General features: G+C 43.4%; 1 protein-coding gene and 1 long non-coding RNA gene across 11 annotated transcripts; one reads left to right on the top strand and one right to left on the bottom strand.

Annotated features, from left to right (window-relative positions):
- Positions 1–193: 193 nt before the first annotated feature.
- On the bottom strand, positions 194–21,178 carry zbtb7b (zinc finger and BTB domain containing 7B). Of its 8 annotated transcripts, none has more exons than XM_035383075.1 (4): positions 20,916–21,178; positions 16,253–16,371; positions 1,385–2,343; positions 194–1,101 (listed from the first exon to the last, which is right to left on the bottom strand). In XM_035383075.1, the coding sequence occupies exons 3-4, from the start codon at positions 2,332–2,334 to the stop codon at positions 513–515; spliced, it is 1,539 nt and encodes a 512-aa protein (XP_035238966.1). In that variant the 5' UTR covers positions 2,335–2,343; positions 16,253–16,371; positions 20,916–21,178; the 3' UTR covers positions 194–512. The 8 variants fall into 8 exon arrangements, with proteins under 8 accessions (XP_035238966.1, XP_035238950.1, XP_035238959.1 ...); XM_035383059.1 differs by having other exon boundaries at positions 16,253–16,358; XM_035383068.1 differs by having other exon boundaries at positions 1,385–2,340; positions 16,253–16,358.
- On the top strand, positions 19,255–21,610 carry LOC118208554. Of its 3 annotated transcripts, none has more exons than XR_004761584.1 (3): positions 19,255–19,613; positions 20,668–20,758; positions 21,174–21,610. It is a non-coding gene; the product is annotated as an uncharacterized LOC118208554 (long non-coding RNA). The 3 variants fall into 3 exon arrangements; XR_004761582.1 differs by having other exon boundaries at positions 19,262–19,596; XR_004761583.1 differs by lacking the exon at positions 19,255–19,613 and adding an exon at positions 20,507–20,574.
- Positions 21,611–21,869: the final 259 nt, after the last annotated feature.

Raw genomic sequence — 21,869 nt, 5'->3', positions numbered from 1 at the left:
TAAACAAAATAATTCTGCACTTAAGCACTTTCAGTTCTGCAGTTCATCATATATATATATATATATATATATATATATATATAGATCATATATATTACAGTACAGCAAATTCAATTTACAGAAGGAAAAATAAAATAACGAAATAAAAGATGAAATAATAAAACTGGAACTTGAAGTAAAATAAATTTGAAAATAAAGCAACAAGAGTTGCGAAAGAACAAAAATAATTGAGAGAACCCGTTTTAAATTTATTTTTTTTGGTTTTAATAAGTGCCCCAAAATGAGATGCTTGTCACGCAGGTTTGGTCACCTGAGTCATGCTCCCAGTCTTACTGAGAGAGCAGGGTGGGTTACAATGGGCGCTACGCATGCGCTCATACTCACACACGCACGCACGCACGCACGCACGCACGCACGCACGCACGCACGCACGCAGCTACCAATCTGCGACACCGATATGCAACACGGATTCAGACCTGAGCCACATCACACACCCACATCTTCCCTTTACCTTACTCCTCCTCCTCTTCTTCCTCCTCCTCCTCATCCGCTTCCTCCTCCCACCTCGCTTGCGTGGGTGGGGGGCCGACTGGGGAGGGGGGCCCAACAGCCTCCCCTGCTGTGCCGGCGGGCACCCCCAGGCCTCTCCACAGGGGCCCCGCGTAGGCCAGCCTGCTGGAGGCCAGGAGAGACATGGGGTGGAAGGGGCTGTCAGGGTGGTGCGGGTACACCAGCACGGGGCCTGAGGAATTGGCCCGCGGGGGCGAGTGAGAGAACGAGGAGGAGTGTGGCAGAGAGGCGGGGTCCACGAGCGGCGACAGGCGGTGGGGCCCCGGCGCGGCCCCCTCCCCCGGCCCCGGGCCCCTGCGCGGGCGGCGGGTGCGCAGCTCCAGGCAGCTGTGGCCCTTGCGGTGGCGCTGCAGGTGGTCCTCGCGGGCGAAGGCCTTGTGGCAGAGCGGGCACTCGAAGGGGCGGGCCCCGCTGTGCAGGGAGCGGTGGTTCTTCAGGTCGTAGGAATGCAGGAATCGGGCGGGGCAGTCGGGGCACGGGTACGGCCGCTCCCCCGTGTGCTTGCGCATGTGGATCTTCAGTTTGTCATTCCTGTCAGATTAAGGGAAGGAAAGAAAGACAGATGGGGCGAGGGAGGGAGGGAGGGAGGAAATATCACAACAGGAAGACGTTTTGTTAGGAATAAGTCTACAGACAATATAGCAGAGCAATGATTCATGTTTTAAACTGACTACTTGAAGCAGTCAGATGCGGACAGGTAGTGGCAGACACCTACACACACACACACCCAAATGCATACACGCACACAACACACACATACACACACACGCACATACACATGCGTACACACACGCACTCACACTCACACACTCACCGGGTGAAGCGGACGCCGCAGGCTGTGCACTGAAAGGGCTTCTCGCCCGTGTGGGTCCTCATGTGCCGGGGTAGCTTGCCGGCGCCGTGGATGATCTTCTGACACACGGGGCACTGCTGAGGCGTCTGCGACTTCCTCTTCCTGCCCCCGCCTAGCGCTCCCCCTCGCTCGGGGGCCAGGGGAGCGGCTGCGGTCCCCCCGCCCCCGTACTCTCCCCTGTCCTCCTCCTCCTCCGAAATCCCATCTTCGGGGGGAGGGGCCGAAAGGCTTTCCTCCCGGGGCCAGCGCACGCCCCCATTGGCCGCCGGAGCCGCCACTCTGCCGTCGCCGGGCTGGTCGCCGTTCTGGCCCGCCAGGGGGGAGTGCTCCTCGTAATCGGGGTGCGGGGGCGCGGGTGCCACGGGCTGGCGATGGTCCGGCGGAGGGGAGGAGGGGGGCGGAGACGGGGGGTGCGGCGGCGATCTGGACTTGGAGACGTGCCTCCTGTCCTTCTTGCGGCGGGACACCCGCTCGGCCTCCTCGGCGTGGTCCTCGCCCTGGTCCCTCTCACCCAGGATGTCCCGGCAGGCGTCGGCCACGCACTGGATGCCCAGCAGCTGGGCGGCCTTCAGCACCTCCCGCATGCCCGAGCTGCGGATGGTGAGGGTGGCGGTGTAGGCGAACTCCAGCAGGGCGTCCAGGGCGTCGGGCGCCACGCAGTCCAGCTGGACGCTGCAGCGCCTCCCGGCCCCAAAGTCCCCGCCCTCCCCCTCCTCCGCCCCGAACAGCCTGCGGAAGTAGATGCTCACGGCGGCCATGACCGAGCGGTGCGTCAGGTAGCGGGTGCCCCGGGAGGTCAGCGTGAGGTCACACAGCAGCCCCGCCCGCCGCTGGGCATTCAGGCAAGACAGGAGCTCGCTGCTGTGCTCCGGGAAGGGGATCCCGATCAGACCGTCCTCTCCTGGAGACATCGCCACCTGCTGGACCAGAGGAACAATCACACCAAGTTTACTATAGCGGAAAAAACGACCTTTGAATAAATCAAAGGAAATGGCAGCACACCAAATTTAAATATTAAAAAAGAGACATCACACAATCTATAATTTCAATATCACATCACAACATAAAAATGGTTCTTCGGGGACTGGTATTACACACCACACCACACATACTACAAGCAAGGCCAGTCCATGTGGGTAAATATTATTTTAATGCAAAGTAAAAATAAAAAAATAAAAAAACATTTCTGAAGTTCTGAACATGAGAAACGATTTGGTACATAGAAACACTTTAATGGGCAGCATGGTTAGGCTACTTGTGCCGCAGGATAATAATCCGAAGAATAAAATTAATTACAATGCTTCAATATTACTAACACTATAACATTGATCATTTTGTCACAAAACGCACACAGTCACACACTAACCAAACAGAGTCATGCATGCCACACGTGTGCGTGTGTGCGTGTGTGTGTGTGTGCGTTTGTGTGTATTTTTGTGTCGGGGGGAGCACTGTTTTATTGCTCTCTCCACTGTAATTCCAGCTAATTCAGGCAGGACTGAATTTGGCGAGACACAGTGGAATGAAAGGATCAGAGAGATAGCGGAAAGCAGCAGAGGGTGTGTGTGCGAGAGAAGGCTTTATAGCTTCATCTCGCTGAACAAAAATAGCAGGATGAGAGGGAGGAGCAGTGCTCTCGTCCAGCTGCCTACACTCTTAACTGTTCCTCACATGTGTTCCACATCATGGCAACCCCCAAATGACTATAATCCGGATGGAGAAAAAGGTGAGAAAGAGAGATCACTGCAAATTAAATAAAGAATAGGTGGACTGAGGTGAAAGTCAGAGAGGCAAAATGGCCTCTTGTTTGCTCATGCCACATTCATTCTACTGTTTATAATTTCCCAAAAGCGCCTAGGGTCATTCTGTGTGACAATATGTCCCAGAGAGAGGTGAAAAATCATTTGCCCCCTTCCTGATTTCCTCTATTATTGCACATTTGTCACACAGAATGGTTTCAGATCTTTCAGACAAAAAGGAATATTAGACAAAGTGAAACTGAGTAAACGTCACCAGAAAGGTTCTACAAGCACACTATGCCATGATCAAAGGAAATTCCAGAATAGATGAGAAAAAAAGTTGATTCGTATATCAGCCATTTCTAAGGCTCTGGGACTCCACTGAACCACAGTGAGAGAAATTATCTCCAAATGGAGAATACTTGGAGCAGTGGTGAATTCTTTCCAGGAATGGCCAGCCTGCCAAAATTTCTCTAAGAGTGCAGCGAGGAAGTCCAAAAATCTGCAGGCATTTCTAACCTCAACTAAGGTCTGTATTCATGGCTCTACAATCAGAAAGAGACTGGGGGAAAAATGGGATTCATGGGAGAGTGGCAAGGTGGAAACCACTGCTAATAAAGACAAACGTCAAAGCTTGTCTCACATTTGCCAAAAAAGCACCTGGATGATCCCCAATACTTTTGGGATAATGTTCCATGGACAGATGAGTCAAGCAGAACTTTTTGGATAATACAGATCCTGTTATGCAAATACAGAATTTCACAGTAAGAACATCATACCAACAGTCAAACATGGTGGTGGTAGTGTGATGGTGTGGGGATGATTTGCTGCCTTGGGACATGGACAACTTGTCATTATTGAAGGAACCACGGATTCTGCTCTGTAAATGCAGCAAGACAATGATGCAAAACACAAAAGCAAGTCCACATCTGAATGGCTGAAAAGAAACTAAATTAAAGTTTTAGAGTGGCCTAATCAAATTACTTTAAACCCAATAGAGATGCTGTGGCAGGACCTGAAACAAGCAGTTTGAAATCTTACCATGCTTAAAAACCTACCAATTTGTCTGAGTTAAAGCAGTTCTGCAAAGAAGAGTAGGCTGAAATTCCTCCACAGTGATGTGAAACACTGATATCAAATTATAGGAAGCTTTTGTATGCAGTTATTGCTGCTAATGGTGGTGCAACCAGTTATTACGTATAAGGGGAAAATTACTTGGTTCAATGGGTGATATGTGTGCTTGAAAATTTTTTCAATACATAAATAAAATAATTTCAAAAAAAGTGTTTTGCATTTACTTTGGCTCCCTTAGTCTTTAATTTAGTAATATTACATTTTGTCTAAAGATCTGAAACCATTCAGTCTGACAAATATGGAATAATCGGGGAAATGAGGAAGGAGGATGTAGGATGCAGTCGACTACAAATTTGACTTGCGCTGGCCATTAGCTGGTGTTTGCAAGCTGCTTCCAACTGAAGAACGTATTTTTATAAAAAACTTTAAAATAACCTCTTCAAATAGATAGAGGAGCAAAATGGTAAATGTAAGGTGAACTCCACATTATTTGTCGAGATTGGCTCTTTGAAAGACACATAACAACCTATGTCCTACTTCGCTCTTGCTTGTCCGTGGGCTCTCAATACCGCTTCATCGTTTCTCTGTCCGCTTTCATTTCCATTCGTTTCCATTTCCTATAATCACTACGGGTGGGGAGGAGCTGGTGACTGAGTGGCTGAGTCAGGGCTGGAGGGCCATTCAGTCTAACCACTCGCATGTCACTTTGCCGTAACCTTGAATAACACACTTCAGAATTTATCCCTTTCTTTCTTTTTTTATTTATTTATTTTTACTCAAGTGTCATTCAGTGAGATTGGTGGTCAGTGAAATAATTGAAAAATCACTCAGTAAAGAAAACATAATCACACTTTAAGGATGTGAATTGCAATTAAGGGCAAGGTGCCACAGCGGTTAAACCGAATGACGTCAGACAAATTCTAACGCCGGTCAGTCCATCTTCTGCTTTCCCTGCCTCCTACACCACACTGCCCATACTGTCCCTCAATGAATTCCGATCAGTGTAATTCCGAACTCTGCTAGCATGGCTAGGGAATTAAAGAAAGGGTGCTCAGCAACACCAAAAGATGTCCACTTCTCTCTAATTCTCCATCATTTATGCATTCCATTATTCTACACCTCTTCATGTCATTTCTTGCTACCTTTCCACATTCTAAAAACCTTACACATTAACCCTTCTACATTAACCCTTTCCCTTCCATCTGACTACTCACTCTCCTTTAATTCACTTTTTATGCCGCATATTCTGGTCACAGTGGTGTGCGCGTTCAGTGCATCACATTTATCGACGTTCACTAATCAATTCACCCCAAATAACTATTTGAAAAGCTGTAATACTTGTGAAATGCAATGAAACAAATTCTCAGTGCATGTTGTGAAATTAAACCTCTTGGTCAATGTGCTGAACTGGTCCTTCTTTGCAGAACGAAGCATCAGCGTTAATTTTGTGTTTAACAAAGCAGTATTTTAGTACCCAGTCGTATCCATTGCTGAATACTTCACTGGTTAAAAAGAATTTCCTGTTGCACTCACCTGGCTTGTGGGTAATGAATGGTGCATAGAAACCAGCAAATCATGAGTGGTTAACAGATTTTCATGGTTTGAACTCATGAAAATAATTTTTTGTTAGAGGCTTTAACTCTCCAGCACTTGGCCTTTTCCCGTGTACAACCGATTTTTGCACAGTGAGTTGCACACAAGTAACCATTTCACATGCATCATTGGAAATGATACATGAAACTAAAATTATGATACCAGTAAATTGCCTTTTAACAAGACTTCCCAAAATGTAGTTTGAAGTATAATTTTTAACTGAATCACATGGCGCATTGAGTCCTGCGTATCTCTCTGTATAATTGGTCACTGGCACTGGCACAGTACATTGAGCTGTGTGATTCAGCCACTTTATTTTTCTGTCTGCCTCTCTCGCTCTATCAGCTCAGCCTCTCTCTCTCTCTCTCTCTCTCTCACACCTGGGGTAATTTTCCACTAACAACGGACTCCCCCCCCCCCCCCCCCCCCCACCATCACCACCACCTTCCTCTGTGTCTTTCCTTGCCACAGCAACCAGTTGCCCATTTGCTATCCCATAATGCTTGGTGAGAATTGCCTGAGGGAGCAGCTCAACAGATGCACATTCTGTTCACCTGACTAACCTGCTCCACAACACCCAACCCCCCCCCCCCCCCCCCCCCTCCACCCCCCAACCTTTACACACACACACTCTAGGAATGAGAGTCGCTTGAAACAGGTCCAATGTTAAAGGTCACAATCAGTTATACATTTAAATATATTGCATTCATTTGCACAGACCCCAGTTGAAGACTTCTCACCGAAAGCATACACAAAGGTAATTGAGGCAATTATTTCTCTCTCATCTCTGTGTCTCGTTCCTCGTTCGCCTGTGCTTGTCTCTCGCCCACCAAAAAACCAAACCTGCAGCGCACCTGCAGTAGACTGAACTTAAACAAGCAAGTGAACACAAATTTAAACCAGGCGCTTAACTGTGTGGAACCGGGACAACCCAATCCCTGCACCTGCCCACCGCCCCCCATCCCGGCAGATACTGAAGCCAAAGTGGAGCCTACCGTGCCAGCCCTCATGGCCAGATGCGATACGGTGGAGTAGACTCGAGTCTGTTTCTGTGTCATAGCATCAGTCTCGCTCTTTTTCTTCGTCCCTCGTTCTCACTGTGTCTCCTCTTCCCCTTCTTCCTTTCTCTCTCTTCTCCCCTCTGTTTGTCTCTCTTTTTTTTTTTTTTTTTGAAACGCGTTTTTTTTTTTGCGGCTTTTCAGCTTAACCTTCGCGTCTGCGTTTCTGCCGTTTGAAAGAGGGGTATCCTCTGGGATCCCTACTTCTGTCTCGCTCTCTCACTCGCTTTCTCGCTCGATCTCTTCCTGTTTTCTGAAAAGAGGGTGTTTGAAGACGGAGAGAACAAGATGGAGAGAGACCCCTCCCCCCTCTCACCCACGCGCCCCTCTCTCCGAAATATGCGGGCCCGCTCCGTCATTGCCGATAATAATCGACGAAGAGAGAACGGCAGCCTATACGAAAAATATCACCCCTCACCTACTGCTCTACAGTGGCTCATCTCTGGTTCACTGGAAATGTAGGCCTCGTTTCTATATAGCTGTAGCGCAGAACACCACGTAATAATACCTTTTACGTCTGATTCATTTGGCCACACATTTTTTTCCTTAAAGCACCTTGAAATACATTTTCTAAGAATCACATTATGATGAGTTATGAGTTCTGAACAAACATAAATATTGTAACAAAACATGCTAAATTATTCAGTTGACAGATGATACACAGTAAAATAAAAAATATATAAACATGAAACCCGTGGCTACTATCATTGTAACACTACAGGCATTGTAACAAAACCAAACTATTGTTATTACAATCACAGCAGTAATAACAATATAGTAAGAGTAGTAGTAACAGAAACGCTAGGAATTACAGCAAAACTGAAAAAAAGGTTTTATAACACAGCATTTCCAAAAGACAAGGTCATTGGAACTGATGTGTGCTGACACAAACATGTCAGCAGAGGTTCAGAAGTTGTGGAGATTTAGCCAAGGTGTCTCCCACGCCTTCGAGCGAATGAGCAGCATGCTGGAAAATAAATCAGACGAAGACAAAGATAGCTCTTCAGAAAAGGTCATGTTCCCCACAGCGCAAGTGCTCATCGTACAGGGACAAACCAAGAGAGGTTAAATGGGAAAAGTCCCCGTCACACGTGTATGTCTGTATGTGCGTGCCAGTATGTATGTATGCTAGAGCGTACCCTATTTGCGTTGACAGTTTGTTTCTCTGTTAACTTTAAATATCAAACATAAGTGTGTGTTCAGTACGAAACACAGCAGGACGGTGAGAACCTTCAATCATGCCTGGTCCGCAAACATGAAATTGTGTACTTGTGACATCTGTATAGATTGAATCAACTGTAAGGGGCAGATTGAATCAGACTGGGATGGAACTAGTCTTTAGACATAAAAGAGCATCATTATCAAAACCAGGCTTGTTTTTGGCAATTAGCAGGATTCAAGTTGCAATTCACTTTCACCAAAATGTTGTTTGATAAACAATAATCTTTCAGCTAAAATATTCCATTCAGAATTCCGGGGGCAACCAGCAATTTAAATAGTTCACAATGCTTTTGCAATCTCAGGTCAATGCACATAGTTAATAAAAAGAAAATGCTGTCGAATAGGAATTAATATCAGTCACTGGTTTATATTTAAGCAGATTGCCATTCATATGGGAAACAAGTGAAGGGTTATGTTTTGAATGTGGATATAAAAAGGGGAAGTTAAAGGCTAATTATTATGCAGATTCCATTTTATTTGGAGCATGCCTGTGTCATTTGAGAGAATGTATATTTAAATATAGTTAAATTTTCTATCAAGATAACGGAGTCACTGGATGACATTGTGCAGGTAAGAGTTAGATTTAAAAAAACAACAAAGACAGAGGGACAGCAAGAGGGAGTAGTACGTTTTGTTTCATTTCCGGTACATACAAGAAAAATCCTGACTTAAGTGATTTTTGTTTTTTTGTTTTTGTTTTCAGCATGTTTTTTTTTTCTGCTGCATAGTTTTGGAAAGACAGGACCGATTCTTTACAACTTAGCCAATCAACTCCGTGACACATCTCTTCCAAGACTGACAAATAGAAAATGAGAGATGTCTATATGTCAACACTGTGAATCACACATTGCAAAAGAAGAAAGCCATGAGCCAAGTTGTTCACAGATTTACTGCCACAGACAATCGCTTCATGGAAAACGGCTAAACAAGGGAATATATTTGATTTGTAAACCATTTCGTCCATCGGGGGAATACTGTGATATTCTCAAACTGACTTAAAGTTTCAAATGCGCTCATATGCACATTGACAGCAGCACATCCCCAGTGCACACACTCCTACATTCTGGAACACACACTTGATGTCCGTGTAGACACACACACATGCAAATATGCAAATATGCATACATGCATACATACGTGCACATGTGCAAACACACACACACACACGGTATACATACACATGCACCACATAGGCATGCACATGCATATACAGTACGCACATGCACGTTGAGGGGAATATCAGTTAAATAAGCAGAAGACAGGAACAGTAAGGGTTTGTCGGTAAACACCCACTCATTCTGCACCCCCCATGTTCTTGTTCCCTCTCTGGATCTTGTCTTTTCTCGATTTCTCTTAGTCACTCGGTCTCCGATCAGTTTTATTTTTGTGACAGCTCTGTTTCCAAAGCTGCTCTCTCTTTCTTTCTATCTCTCTCTATCTCATACCAAAAACTGCAAAACCATAAGAAATCCAAAAGGTATAGCAATCTTCAGCCAGCATGAGGACACACAAACCTGGCCATCCAGGTCCAACGTTCTCACTGATATCTTTTGTCTCACCGGCAATCATTCACAGAAATTGGCGACAGATCTGCTAGGGGATAATTTGAGTAAAAACGTCCCTCAGTTTTGATCCTGTGAAAGAGCACAAGCCAGCAACAGAACATCTCAAGGAACAGTGTAAGGGTTTACTTTCCATTTGGCCTTTCAAAATGTGTGCTTTTGGAAGGACAAAAATATGCCAATTTTACTTATCCTGATTACATATATTATATTTACATTCCAAAAAAATCACCAATGAAACATATAACCAACCGGTACGTGTGATTTGTTCTAAAAAATGAACCAAACAGGGCAGGACAGAGCCCAATATTTTGAAGCGTTTTTATGTTTGGGGTGGCAGTGTAGTATAATGGGTAAGGAGTTGGTCTTGTAACCTAAAGGTCATAGGTTTGATTCCCAGGTAGGACACTGCCGTTGTAGCTACGAGCAAGGTACTTAACCTGCAATGCAGCTATATAAACGGATGCAATGTAAATGCTATGTCGAAAAAGTTGTGTAAGTCACGCTGGATAATAGCGTTTGCTAAATGCCTGTAATGTTATGTAGTGACACCCAAATGGATTGTTTTCTTGTGTCTATTATGTGAACAAAATAAAAATGTAAGTATTTTTTGAAATTCTATATCTTTGTTTTTCTTTTTTAGTAAACATATTATCGCATATAAATGCATTAAAACTAACAAGCCTCCTTTTTCTGAATTGTTGTGGGTTTGTAGATTGCACCTCTTTGTTCCCCCAGCAGTTCTCTCTCTATCTCTCAAAACGGATTCTCGACACCCACTTTCTTTCAACAGTTGAGTCGCTCGCCCCTCGCCGTCAATATGGTTTCCTCATCCCTCACTTTCTCTTTGCTACAGCCACGCTGCCTGAACACTTAAACCCCAGAAGCTCGGGTGAAGCACGCTTCGCCGTCGAGAAACATCGTTTTTTTTTTTATAACTGAAGCCCTGAACTTCCAGCTCCAGCTTCGGCCTCTCCTTCCCTCACCGTTTTATCACAAGTCTCTGTCACAGAAACTTTAAACGCAATTACGAAGAAAGAACGTCACCGCGTTGCCACAAAGGGGGAGGGGGGTTTAAGCGTTAAGTGATAATTTTCCGTTGTCTTTCCTGTCAGGTCCAGCAGGTTCTCCCTCACAGGCACAATCATATCAGGTGAATGGAAATGTGGAAAAAAAGGCCGTTATTTTTCAACGGAAGGAAGCCAGTTCACCATCACAGGGAGTGACGAATATATAAACTTTAGTGTCTAATGATTTTCTCTGAAGGTTAACTTAGTCTAATAGTATAGAAATATACACAAACAAACACAAACACACACATATACACACACACACGCACACACACAAACACAAAATAATCAAAATAATCCATGCTTAATAAACTTTGATTGAGTAGATTAAATCCTTTTGGACTAATATAAGAGCTGAATTAACTAAATTAAATTAATTAATATATTTTACTATGAACATTTCTCAAATATACTAAAAGCTGTCACGCAATAAAATAAAATATCTCTGAATTGTAACCATCCTTTTACATTGGCATTGCCAATTTTTAACACAATAAGAAAATTAGTTATGCTGAAAGTATGGCAGCACAGCACAGCTCAATATGTTTCAAGGTTTTTAAATAAATGAGTCAATAGCTTAAGTCAAACTCTTCTGTTCATCGTATTTACATTTAGTACCAAAATTAAAAATAGTGAACTGCAGCACTACAAGTAGAAATGCATACTAAAATTTGACTGATAACCTAAACTATATATATATATATAATTCCATTGTAAGAAAGTCTACATTGTGTGATATCAACTGCACTAAAATTTAGTTCATGTATGTGGGTACTAAATGAAAAGGAAAAAAGGAGTTTGAGTTCTCAGATATATGTACAGTAATATGTACAGAAAGCTAATCACAAACACACACTCACAATATGCACACACAAGCACACCATATACAGAAAACTACAGGTCAGAAATGACTCTACCCTGCACTATTTTAACACCAGTATTTGGGATATGCAAAACTCCACCACATCTTCAACAACCATATGACAAATCCTGAATTTAAAAGGCAACACTTGCACAAGCATGCAAGATAACACAGATAAACCTTGTGTGCAAGCCCACGTTGCACCAGCAAGACAAGGTGCACTATTAATTTCCGACAACACAGCTATTCAGCGCAATGAAAACAACTACCTGCGCCACACAGAGCAACAGGACCTAAACGCAGCTCGTGGAAATAATGATGAGGCAGCTTTTGCCGTTCGTACCCTTCGTCGCTCGCGCGGCCCTGTCGCTCTCCCTGCTGTGCTCCTCATTCTCTCAGAACACTTCGGGGTTTGGAGAAAGACTTTCCTTGTTTTGTGACGGGGTGGGTGCGACAAAGAGACAATAACAAAGGAGGCAGGCAGAGCAATCCCTGCCCACGTTCCACCACACATGAGCACCAGACGTGGGCCTCCCTGAGCAGGGCTTCGGACCACCAGCTAGAAGGCTTGTCCTATCCTAATATCTCCTTGCAACATTCTGCATTTTGCACTGGTCTTTAGAAATTAAGTGGCTTTTTTCTGTGCGTTTTTTTTTTTTTGTTTTTGGTTCGTTTTCACCAGTTTCATCCACTGTACCAAGATAACACAATAAAATTGCAGCATCTGATAATTGGAAGAACTCTCAAATGATTGGAGGCAGAGGTGGCCTCTTTCCTCACATACCAAACGGATGGTTATGAGTAGGTCTCCAGGCCCACGCTTCGATATGAGCAGCTCGTATGAATACCGTGGTGGTTTTGCAAAGGGTGTTTGTATCTCCAAAATAATGTATTTTAACTCAGTATAGTGCAAGCATGAGAATATATTTTCATTTGGAGAAATTCATTAAGTGGTTAACTGAAAAAAATACACGATGACAGACATTCAGGGTGCACACATTTGCAATACGAAGAGACAGTCATGGTGCATTTGAAAAAAAATATTTTATTACTGCATTTACATGATCATATCAGCCTGCACAAGTCTCTCTGTTAAATATCTCAGAAACACTAGGCAGTACCATGTGTCAATAACTGACTTCGTACAATTCGTTTGCATGTTAAATAGAGACAAAAGCTGCAAAAAATTGAGAAATTCTTTTTTTGAATTATAATATGAATTTACAATTCCCCCATGAAAGTGAAGGGAGAAAGAGAGACGCGACCTCAATAACTCATCTTTGATGTCTCAGTGAAGACCAGAACTAAAGCTTAAATCATTATTGTTATAATTTCTTAAGTTTGAATCTGATTGCGCTTATACTTCATTTAGTACAATCTAAGAATGTCACCCTGTACTTTTGTAACTGGAGTATGTATGTTTTCCCTAGAAGTTCAAAGATCTCACGTTCGGACATTCAGGGTTTCATCAGTTACAGTAAGATACAATCTTACCCCTTATGGCCTTCAAAAAAGTTTTCGAATAGTACGCAAAATGTGGTTAAAATTGTGATATAGAGTAGAGTAGAGTAGAGTAAATATTTAATGTCCCTGAGGGGCAATTTGGCTTGCAAACAGCAGTCAATAATACTTTACCTTGAGTGATTAGCAGTACTTGGATGTTTTTAAATACTTTTTAAAATAAAGCAAAGGGGGAAGTGGGGGAGTGTGAAAAAGATGATGGGAGGAGGAGAAGAGGGTCTGATAACGGGACAGGAGGTGACAGCAGAAATACGATAAGGCACTTTTTTTTTTTTTTTAAAAGAGCCCTATTCTTCGAAAACGTGCGCACATGAAAGGGTGAGAGTGGGAGAGGAGTGTGTGAGTGAATGGTGGGTGGGAGATAGAGTGATAGAGAGAAACAAGGGAACAGAGAGAGGGTTTAATCTGAGAGGAAAATCATGTCTAACCTCCAGAAATCTGCGGCACAGGGTGCAATGGAGGGGGAGATGGAGGAAGTTAGAGATAGAGGGGAGAGGAAGAGAAAGAGTAAGATAGAGGCAGGAAATTGTGTCAGTGGTGCAGGTGTGTGTTCATAGAACATGGCCTCACAAGTCATACAATGTGGTAACAGCAGAGTCTCGTTTCATTGGACGAGACTCGTGTCACCATCAAATAAAATGGAGCCTAAAACAAATGAATTAATTGATTACAATTAATCGTGCAGACTTACGGACAGATTCAAACTAGCCTATATACTGGAGATCCGACCTGTTAGGAAGGGTACATGCGCTTCATGAGGAAGTAGCGTGCACATTTATGTTCATACTGTGGATGTGGTGCAATATACTAGAATATCTGTTCTTAATGCCATGCATTATGCCTTAAATTTACAATCAGTTCTACACCAATATAACAACAGAACAAATCCAGAAATGCCTTATGTTTTACATTTTATTTAACTTTTATGCAACTGAGACATCTCTTGACAATGGGAATATTTTTTTTCTATAAAATGGTGTGTGAATTCTATATCTTTTCTATGAAGTTTCATATTCTGCCTTGAATTATCTGCTTGTCAACTTTCCAATTGTAAATTTTACTTTGTGTGTCAAACAACATGTTGATGCAACAGAAGACATTAATTGAAAAGATTCCCAAAGAAAGGTCATGCCCTTTTTAAAAATAATACAAGGTAGAATACAGAAATAGTCTTTCCATGTTTACCTTTCACCTGGTGCCAAACTAAAATACCCCAGTCTTATTCACTCTGCATTATCACATTATATTATATAATTTTTAAAATCTCAAAGGAATACAATGACTTGCTCAGGTTCTTTTGTCAATGAAACAAATATGTGATCATTTTAATTAGATTTAAGGGTCCCTTACAGAGTTTGACCACTTTGAACCGTTTAACCTTTTCATGAAAGCTACTAACATTTTCTTTTATGGTGTTTCACGGGCCCAAACAGTGTGAAAACACACGCAATGCAGAATACTTGTGCGTAAGTGCGTAGGCCTGTGTGAGAAGGGGGGCTGACAGTGAGGTTTCACACCCAATCTCCCTGTCTTTCTATTCATTCCGTTTCTATCTGGTCAGCAGTTTTACTGTGCCCCCCCAAACCAGAGTGCGAAGGCATGTGCATACACACACACACACACGCACACGCACACACATTCCCACGCCCACAGAACACGGTGGGCGCGGGTGTGCCCATTTGAGAGACAAAATGAGCATCACAGCAGCTTTTGAGCGTCTACAGTTCTCTCTCGCGCCGTGCACCCTTTCTGCCAAAAAAAGAGACGTTTTTGCACGATGGTGTTGCAAAACCAACTGATCCTGATCAGTTTCCTCTTCCTGTTGCTTTTTAACAGATTTTTAAAAAAATGTCTGTCATGAAAGTAAAAAGACAGAGAAAAGGCTAATGATGGAAAGAGAGCATATAAAAGCGTTCAGGAGGTCGGGGCCTAACGGTTAATATGAGGGACCAGAAAAATAATGGTATGTCATCAAAAATAAAATAGGCCTTTGCTTTCGTCAATGCGTCAATTCGTTAATCTAAAGGCCAAAATTCTAAACCACTGAATGAACAAAGTTGAAATACAGAGGCCAGATGCTTCACTGGAAGTCTCTTCCTCTTTGTGTCCCTTTACCAGAAGTACATGACGGAGGCTTCCTGTGATGCCCACTGAGTACATTAGCCTCAGTAACACAGACTGCCTGCTGGTGGTCAAAAAGTTGTCAATATGACAGAAAGTTTAGAGATAAACAGAAGTGTCGGGCATTTACTTCCTCAAATGTAACAAACGTACGGGGGGTGGGGCGGGGGGGTGGGCGGTGGAGGCAAGTTGTGGGACATGTTGAAACTCTGATGGTCGTACCTCAGTGGGGAACAACTGCCAGGATTCACTTCTTTCTTCAAGCTTCATTTCTAATTTCCTTGAGCGCTCATACATTTTTCCAGATTTTCCTCAATTATTCGAGGATTTAATGGCAATGCATACAAATATGAAGGCGGTGTCCTGACAAGACAACTGACCAACAGGTACTGTACATAAAACAAAAGTACATAAATGATGTACTACAGTCAGACGGGCAGATTGGGGGGGGGGGGAGAAAAGCAGAAAACCTGCTCGGAATGGGAATTGCTGATACAGCAACAGAGGGGGAACTTTACCACCTCCCCCTCTCTCTCTCTGTCTCCTTCTCTCTCTGAAACTGAAACCCCCAAGTGCTAACAGGGGGAATTTACATGGGTCCACATGCCCTAATTCAGAGACTTCCTGGAACTGTGTGTGTATGTGGGTGTGTGTGTGTGTGCGTGCGTGTGCGTGTATGTGTGTGTACGTGTGTGTGTGTGTGTGTTTCTGCAATCTTCCCCTTCCTCTGACAGCCCACCCCCATATGGCAAACTGACACACAAGCATAGTGTATACACTTCCACGAAGAAGATCAGTATTTCTTTCTCTCTCTCTCTCTCTCTTTGCCTCTCTCACACAATCCACACACACACACACACACACACACAAACACACACATACGCACACTTATGCCTGTCTCATCTAATCTCACCACGGCAAACATGCTAGTAGCCGTAAGATAAAGTGTGTCGTTACTGAAAGTACGAGATAAGTCAGTACGAGCAGTCCGCCAATCACAGTCCCTACCTCCAGTCCATAAACCCAAGAGATGATGATTCCCTGCTCCTGCTCCCCCTTCCTCTGCCTCCGCTCCCGTCACAGAACAGACAACTGGCCCTCCTGCGTCTGCAAGCTGCAAGAAAGACCTTCAGAGAATCAGTCAAGACTGCAGTGCCCCAATTTTATTCAAGCCACAACACTACGCTTCACAATGCATTGTGATGTGTGAGTCTTAGAAATGTGTGGGTCCTTTTTTCATTGCCGTTTCGAAAAAGCAAAACCGTTTCATTTTACACGAAACCTGTGCAGGCGATTTATCTGCCGCCAAAGGACGATGTACAAGCAGTCCACATGACACCGTTCTTCATACCCCACCCGTTAACTCTGCATGCCCCATTAGCCTTTCATACATGCATACACGGTTATATGGTCAATGTTCATTCGACACGTTGATTTATTTTTAAAGTGTGGACAGGATGTTATAAGGGGAAGAGAGGGTCTGTGAGGACAGGAGGAGGAACGAGAGTTAAAGACCACTTCCTTTCACCAGCAAACAGAAGCGTCATAGACAATAAGCAAGGGGAGGGAGCAGATGCGATTATCCACAGCAACGGGAGTAGCTCCTTAAAAGCAGCCCAACGCAAGAGCAGGCCGGACAGATCGGGCTCCTGCTTCACCATTTACCGCTCTGCGGTACGCCATTTTCTCCCACTGCCTGGCGGAGGCAGGCTCTGCGCAGCAACAGCAAACCAGTCTGGCAGCGAAGATGCAGCACTGCCGTGCAAACACCCTTCATCCATCCCAACACACATCCCAGCAAACTGGCACAGGCGCCCGCACCTTCCCACACAAACACGCACAACCCCCCGCCAGCGATCTCTGTTCAACCGGCCTGTATTTCCTGTTAGCAGATTAAATCATATTCAAACTGATGCAGCATTAAAAAAATGTCCTACCTCAAGACTGGAAACCCTCCCCGGGCTTTGACACATGACCCACACAATAACAGAATATTTATCAGTACTAGAGTTCCACAGTGAATTGTTATAATGACAAATATTTGGATTAGAGTATTTGACTAGCAATTTGACTAGCGAGTTAGACTAGCGATAACACGTTTGGAATTTTATTCAGGTTTGGGGTATTTACAGGACTATAAATGGAAACTCATCAGAAGAATTACTTTTCCATGCTTTGAAACAAATATATTTCAGCTTGTATCCTTTACCCCTCGATAAAAAATCCATGCATACAATTTACTGAATATACAGACTCTCATATATACTCTCTCATTTTGATCCTGTTTTTAATTTTATTAGTACACAGCCTCCAAAAAGTAAAAATGCACTTCCTGTTTTTTTTTCTTTCTTTTTATATATAGCCTCATTCTCTTTTAGCTCATCATAAGGGTGAGCAGTAGTATAATGTTGGGTGGAAAAGTCCACTCAGACTGGAATTTCACTTCTGTGCCATTGTTTTCCTACCATCAGTTGTGTCATTATTGCCTATTGGGCCCATGTCACTGCCCTCCTCAAACAGGGGCCTGACAGACTGCAGTGCAGCTTGTTATCTGGCTCTTCTTAACCCACTAACAGTGAGGGAGGCTAAACTGTTTAAACCAAGACTAGTTAAGTCAAACTAGTCTGTTAATGGCCTGGGTGAAATGAAAACCCGCAAATAATGTGACCCTCTGGGTTCACGGTTGAGAAGTCCTGTTCTTAGATGGTGAGTCTTGTGTCTATTTGTGTTCATGAAATTAGTTTGCAGTCAGTATTATTATTATTATTATTATTATTATTATTTCGATTGTTGTTGATGATGATGATGTTATTATTAATTGCCTTGGCACCATACAGTATACATACATACACACAGATACTATACAGTAGTATCATACAGGTTGCACTGTATCAATTGTCACTCTTGGATATTTATTGAACGTATTTAGATGAAACCGCTTGCTCACTATACAACAGCATTGCTGGGGATTTTGACAGGAACAGATTAATAACTAAACCATTTACCATCACCAGTTAACCACAATTCTGCAATATTTTTCCCATAAAAATACTCTTAATATCAACAATTTCTTTCATCAGATGAGATGTCTTCAAAGCTACACATTTACAAAATTATAAGATTATACAATTATTTTTGTAGTACAACTATTTATATTTCACATTCAAGCATTTGATGAACTGAAGCAACTTTTTTAATATGTAAATTTCATTTCACCCAATATATTTTGTAGAGATTATTAAATAAACTATGTGTATAAATCAAGACACTATGCCTTCAACATGCCATTATAGGCAAATGTCATGATCATGAGAAGATCTAGATCTAAACCATGCCCGCTCCAAACACAAAGCATACTGTACACCACATCATACCACACCACAAAATACTGACACACCCAATTATGCAATTTCCAAATCTGCCAACATGCCTATTTACTTTTAAAGGACAAACATTCTACCTTAACAATGACAAAAGTGATTCTCCACAAGTAAACTATGCAAAAAAAAAAAAAAAAAAACTAGGTTGCATCTTTCAACAACAACAACAAAAAAAATTATTATAGCAGTATTACATTTATGCTGATGTGGATGTTAATGTGAAAGTGATTACAAAACAGGGACTGCACCTACAGTAGAGGAGCACTGCTGGTGTGAAAATATTCCATTCATCAGAAGATGAAATATAAATGAAACAAACATATAACATTTTTTTTGCAAGGAAGCCCAAAACAGAAATTGTATCACAGATCAACAGCAAGCTGCGGGGGTAACCGAAGGAAGCCAACGCAGACACAGGGAGAGCATGCAGGCTCCACACCCAGGTGGCCAGGCCAGGGCTCAAGCCCAGGACCTTCTTGCTGTGAAGCGACGGTGATACCCACTACACCACCGTGGCGCCCACCTAGACAACGACGCTTCACGAAAGGAAACTCAGATGTCATAAAACCACTCCAACAGTCCATATCAAATCAGAGAGGGGTGCAATTACCAAAGGCCACTAGACCCGCCTGGTTAATGCCTGACTGCAGTCTTCTTGGGCAGTCACATGACCCTTTAGTTTTTTGCGTCACTCCATACCATGAACTTATTTGAACCTATCTCTATTTCAAAACACTTAACTTTTTTTGCAAAACACCCCTAACTTTATAAATAACATCTGTAAGAACTGCCGCTATACTTAATTGTACACATTTTCTGTGCGACGGTGAACAAGTTGTCGGTTTAAACCACACAGCCAAAGAGCAATCCGTAAGAATAATCTAACTAATTAAGGTAATTACACAAGTAGCCTTATTAAGACATCCTGATAAAGGAGAGGGAGGAAGCCACCTGACAAGGAGACGAGGAAAGGTATGGAAAAGCTATAGGTATGGAAAAGATAGAACTTTAAGATAATAATGAATACGTGCACTGGCAATCATTTTATGTTCAATCATTACTTTAACGAGGAAGAAATTGACGGACACAGGTCGCTCCCTCACACATGAACGGATATTCATCGTAAACTACTGATATGATACAATCTATGTTTGTGCCCACGCATAGCATGGTGGTCCCAGCAACTTATGTATAAAATTCCGATTAACTAAACTATACATTTCCATTAACTAAACAATCGGCGAATTTCCAAGAAATGTATCTAGGAATAATCGGACGTAAACTACAGTGAAGCAGTCGTTTTAATTTATTATAGTTACATGTGTCCGTGTGGTGCGCTCGATAGCCTCGTGCTATCCAGACAAATGCAGTTAGACAGTGTGAGGTGCATACCTGGAGTAGCCTTGACTACACGCAAGCACACAACAAAATCCAGTCTGCTGTTTTAATAATATTTGCAGGAAACCGTATTAACTATGAACTACACAGACACACGAGTTTTGTCGATTGTAGCGACATTAAAAGAGGTACACGGATGAGCTGCAAGCGAGTATAACAAGTCCAGCCGGTCCGTCAAGACAACTGCAGGCGAGTAAGCATAATTTTACTCCGAGGAAGTAACACTGTCTCCATTTATGTCTCTTTTCAAAGTAAACATAAGAAATGTGAGACAGGTAACCAAGTCAACCAAAATAAATATTTATGTTGAAAACTATGAATGAGTTCAAGGCATTAGCTGTGAACCAGGGAGAAACATCAGAAATAGCCTGTTTACTGTTGTAAATAATAATGAGAAATCGTAGTCTACTTCAACATTACGCTGGTGATGTGCGTGTTGGCAATTTTGGTTTTGGGTGTCAGCCGGTTTTCAATGCTATAATTAGCAGACAGGACAAGTAATACAGTAGCCTAGTCCACACGATCTGCCTCACCTGTCCGCCGACCACACAGGTAAAATAGTGTAGATCTGCTATTTTTCTATCTAAAAGTTTGGTTATGCATATATGCATTGACATGTAACTGAATGTATACTCTGATAAACAGTCGGCTCGCAAGATAGGAAGAAATGACTGTCTACACGTCAGACGGGAGTTACCGAACACCCGTGACGTGGGCTAGTCCTCCCGTGACCCCGGTAAGGAGTGAGTGTGTGTGTGTGTATGGGGAGGGGGGTAGTGGTGGTGGTGGGGGTGGCAGCTATAAAATATGGGAAAAGACCGACAGAAAACCCATTTCCAATATTGCTACACAGCACCTCGAAAGCAGGTAGACGGAGATGGAGAGTCGGTTACCTGTGCGCCGGTTTGTCAGAGCGGTTCACCTGTGTTGTCTTGTCTTGTCCCACCTGACCGGCTTATACTTCCTGGAATCAGACTCTAGTGTACCACCCTGTCTGCCCCCTCTTGTCACTCCTCCGAAAATACCTCCCTCCCGTCTCTGTCCAGTGTCTTTTTCTCTCACTCTTATGCCGTTTTACGCGGGTGTCACCGGGGGGGCCTGTGTGTCTCTCACTGTCGCCGTTTCTTGGTCCCTCTTTCGATTCTCCATAGACCGCCAGCTCGCTCACTATACCTCCCCCCCGTCGTCTCTGGCCCACTCCAACTCCCAGCTCCTCCTTATACTGCGAACCAGGAAGCGGCTTGCCCTACTTACGCCACGCCGCGGATTGGCTCTGGCGGTCCAGGGACAACCGGTGGGGTTGGGGGTCGGACATGGCGCGATAGGCTAATGCTGATGTCTGTCGCTGCGATGAGGAAAGGAGGGGGTCCATAATATTGATCGCAGGTTGAATTCCTGGGATGAAGCTCGCGCTAGTAGGCTGTAAGGGTGGGCGAATGCACAGTGAGCGTGTTGCTGACAAAAACGGTATTTATATTCAAATAAATGTACGTGTTTGCTGTGCCAGTTGAAATGTACTGTACTGCTGTTAGCACTATCGCTGCACTTCTGCTTTCTATCTCATTGTGATTAAAGTGATGAGACACTATTTGCAAGCCAAATTGATTGCAATGAAGGAGACCAGTGTTGGTCGGGATCGGCTACACCGATGGGCACCAGCGCAAACACTCCGAGTAGGCATGGTTATATTATGCTTACGCCCAATCCAGTCACTAAGCAATGCCTCATCTTCTGTTCCTGTGATTGCATGATAACAGCCTGCAGGAAGTGCACAGACGAGCATGTAGGCTGACACATGTACTCAGAAAAAAAAAAAACTCCATTTTACACACTCCGACTACACAAAG

This window comes from Anguilla anguilla, chromosome 1, assembly GCF_013347855.1.
Source record: "Anguilla anguilla isolate fAngAng1 chromosome 1, fAngAng1.pri, whole genome shotgun sequence".
Taxonomy (NCBI): Eukaryota; Metazoa; Chordata; class Actinopteri; order Anguilliformes; family Anguillidae; genus Anguilla; species Anguilla anguilla.
Note: the sequence above shows the minus strand (reverse complement) of the source record. Positions and strands in the feature narration are given on the sequence as shown.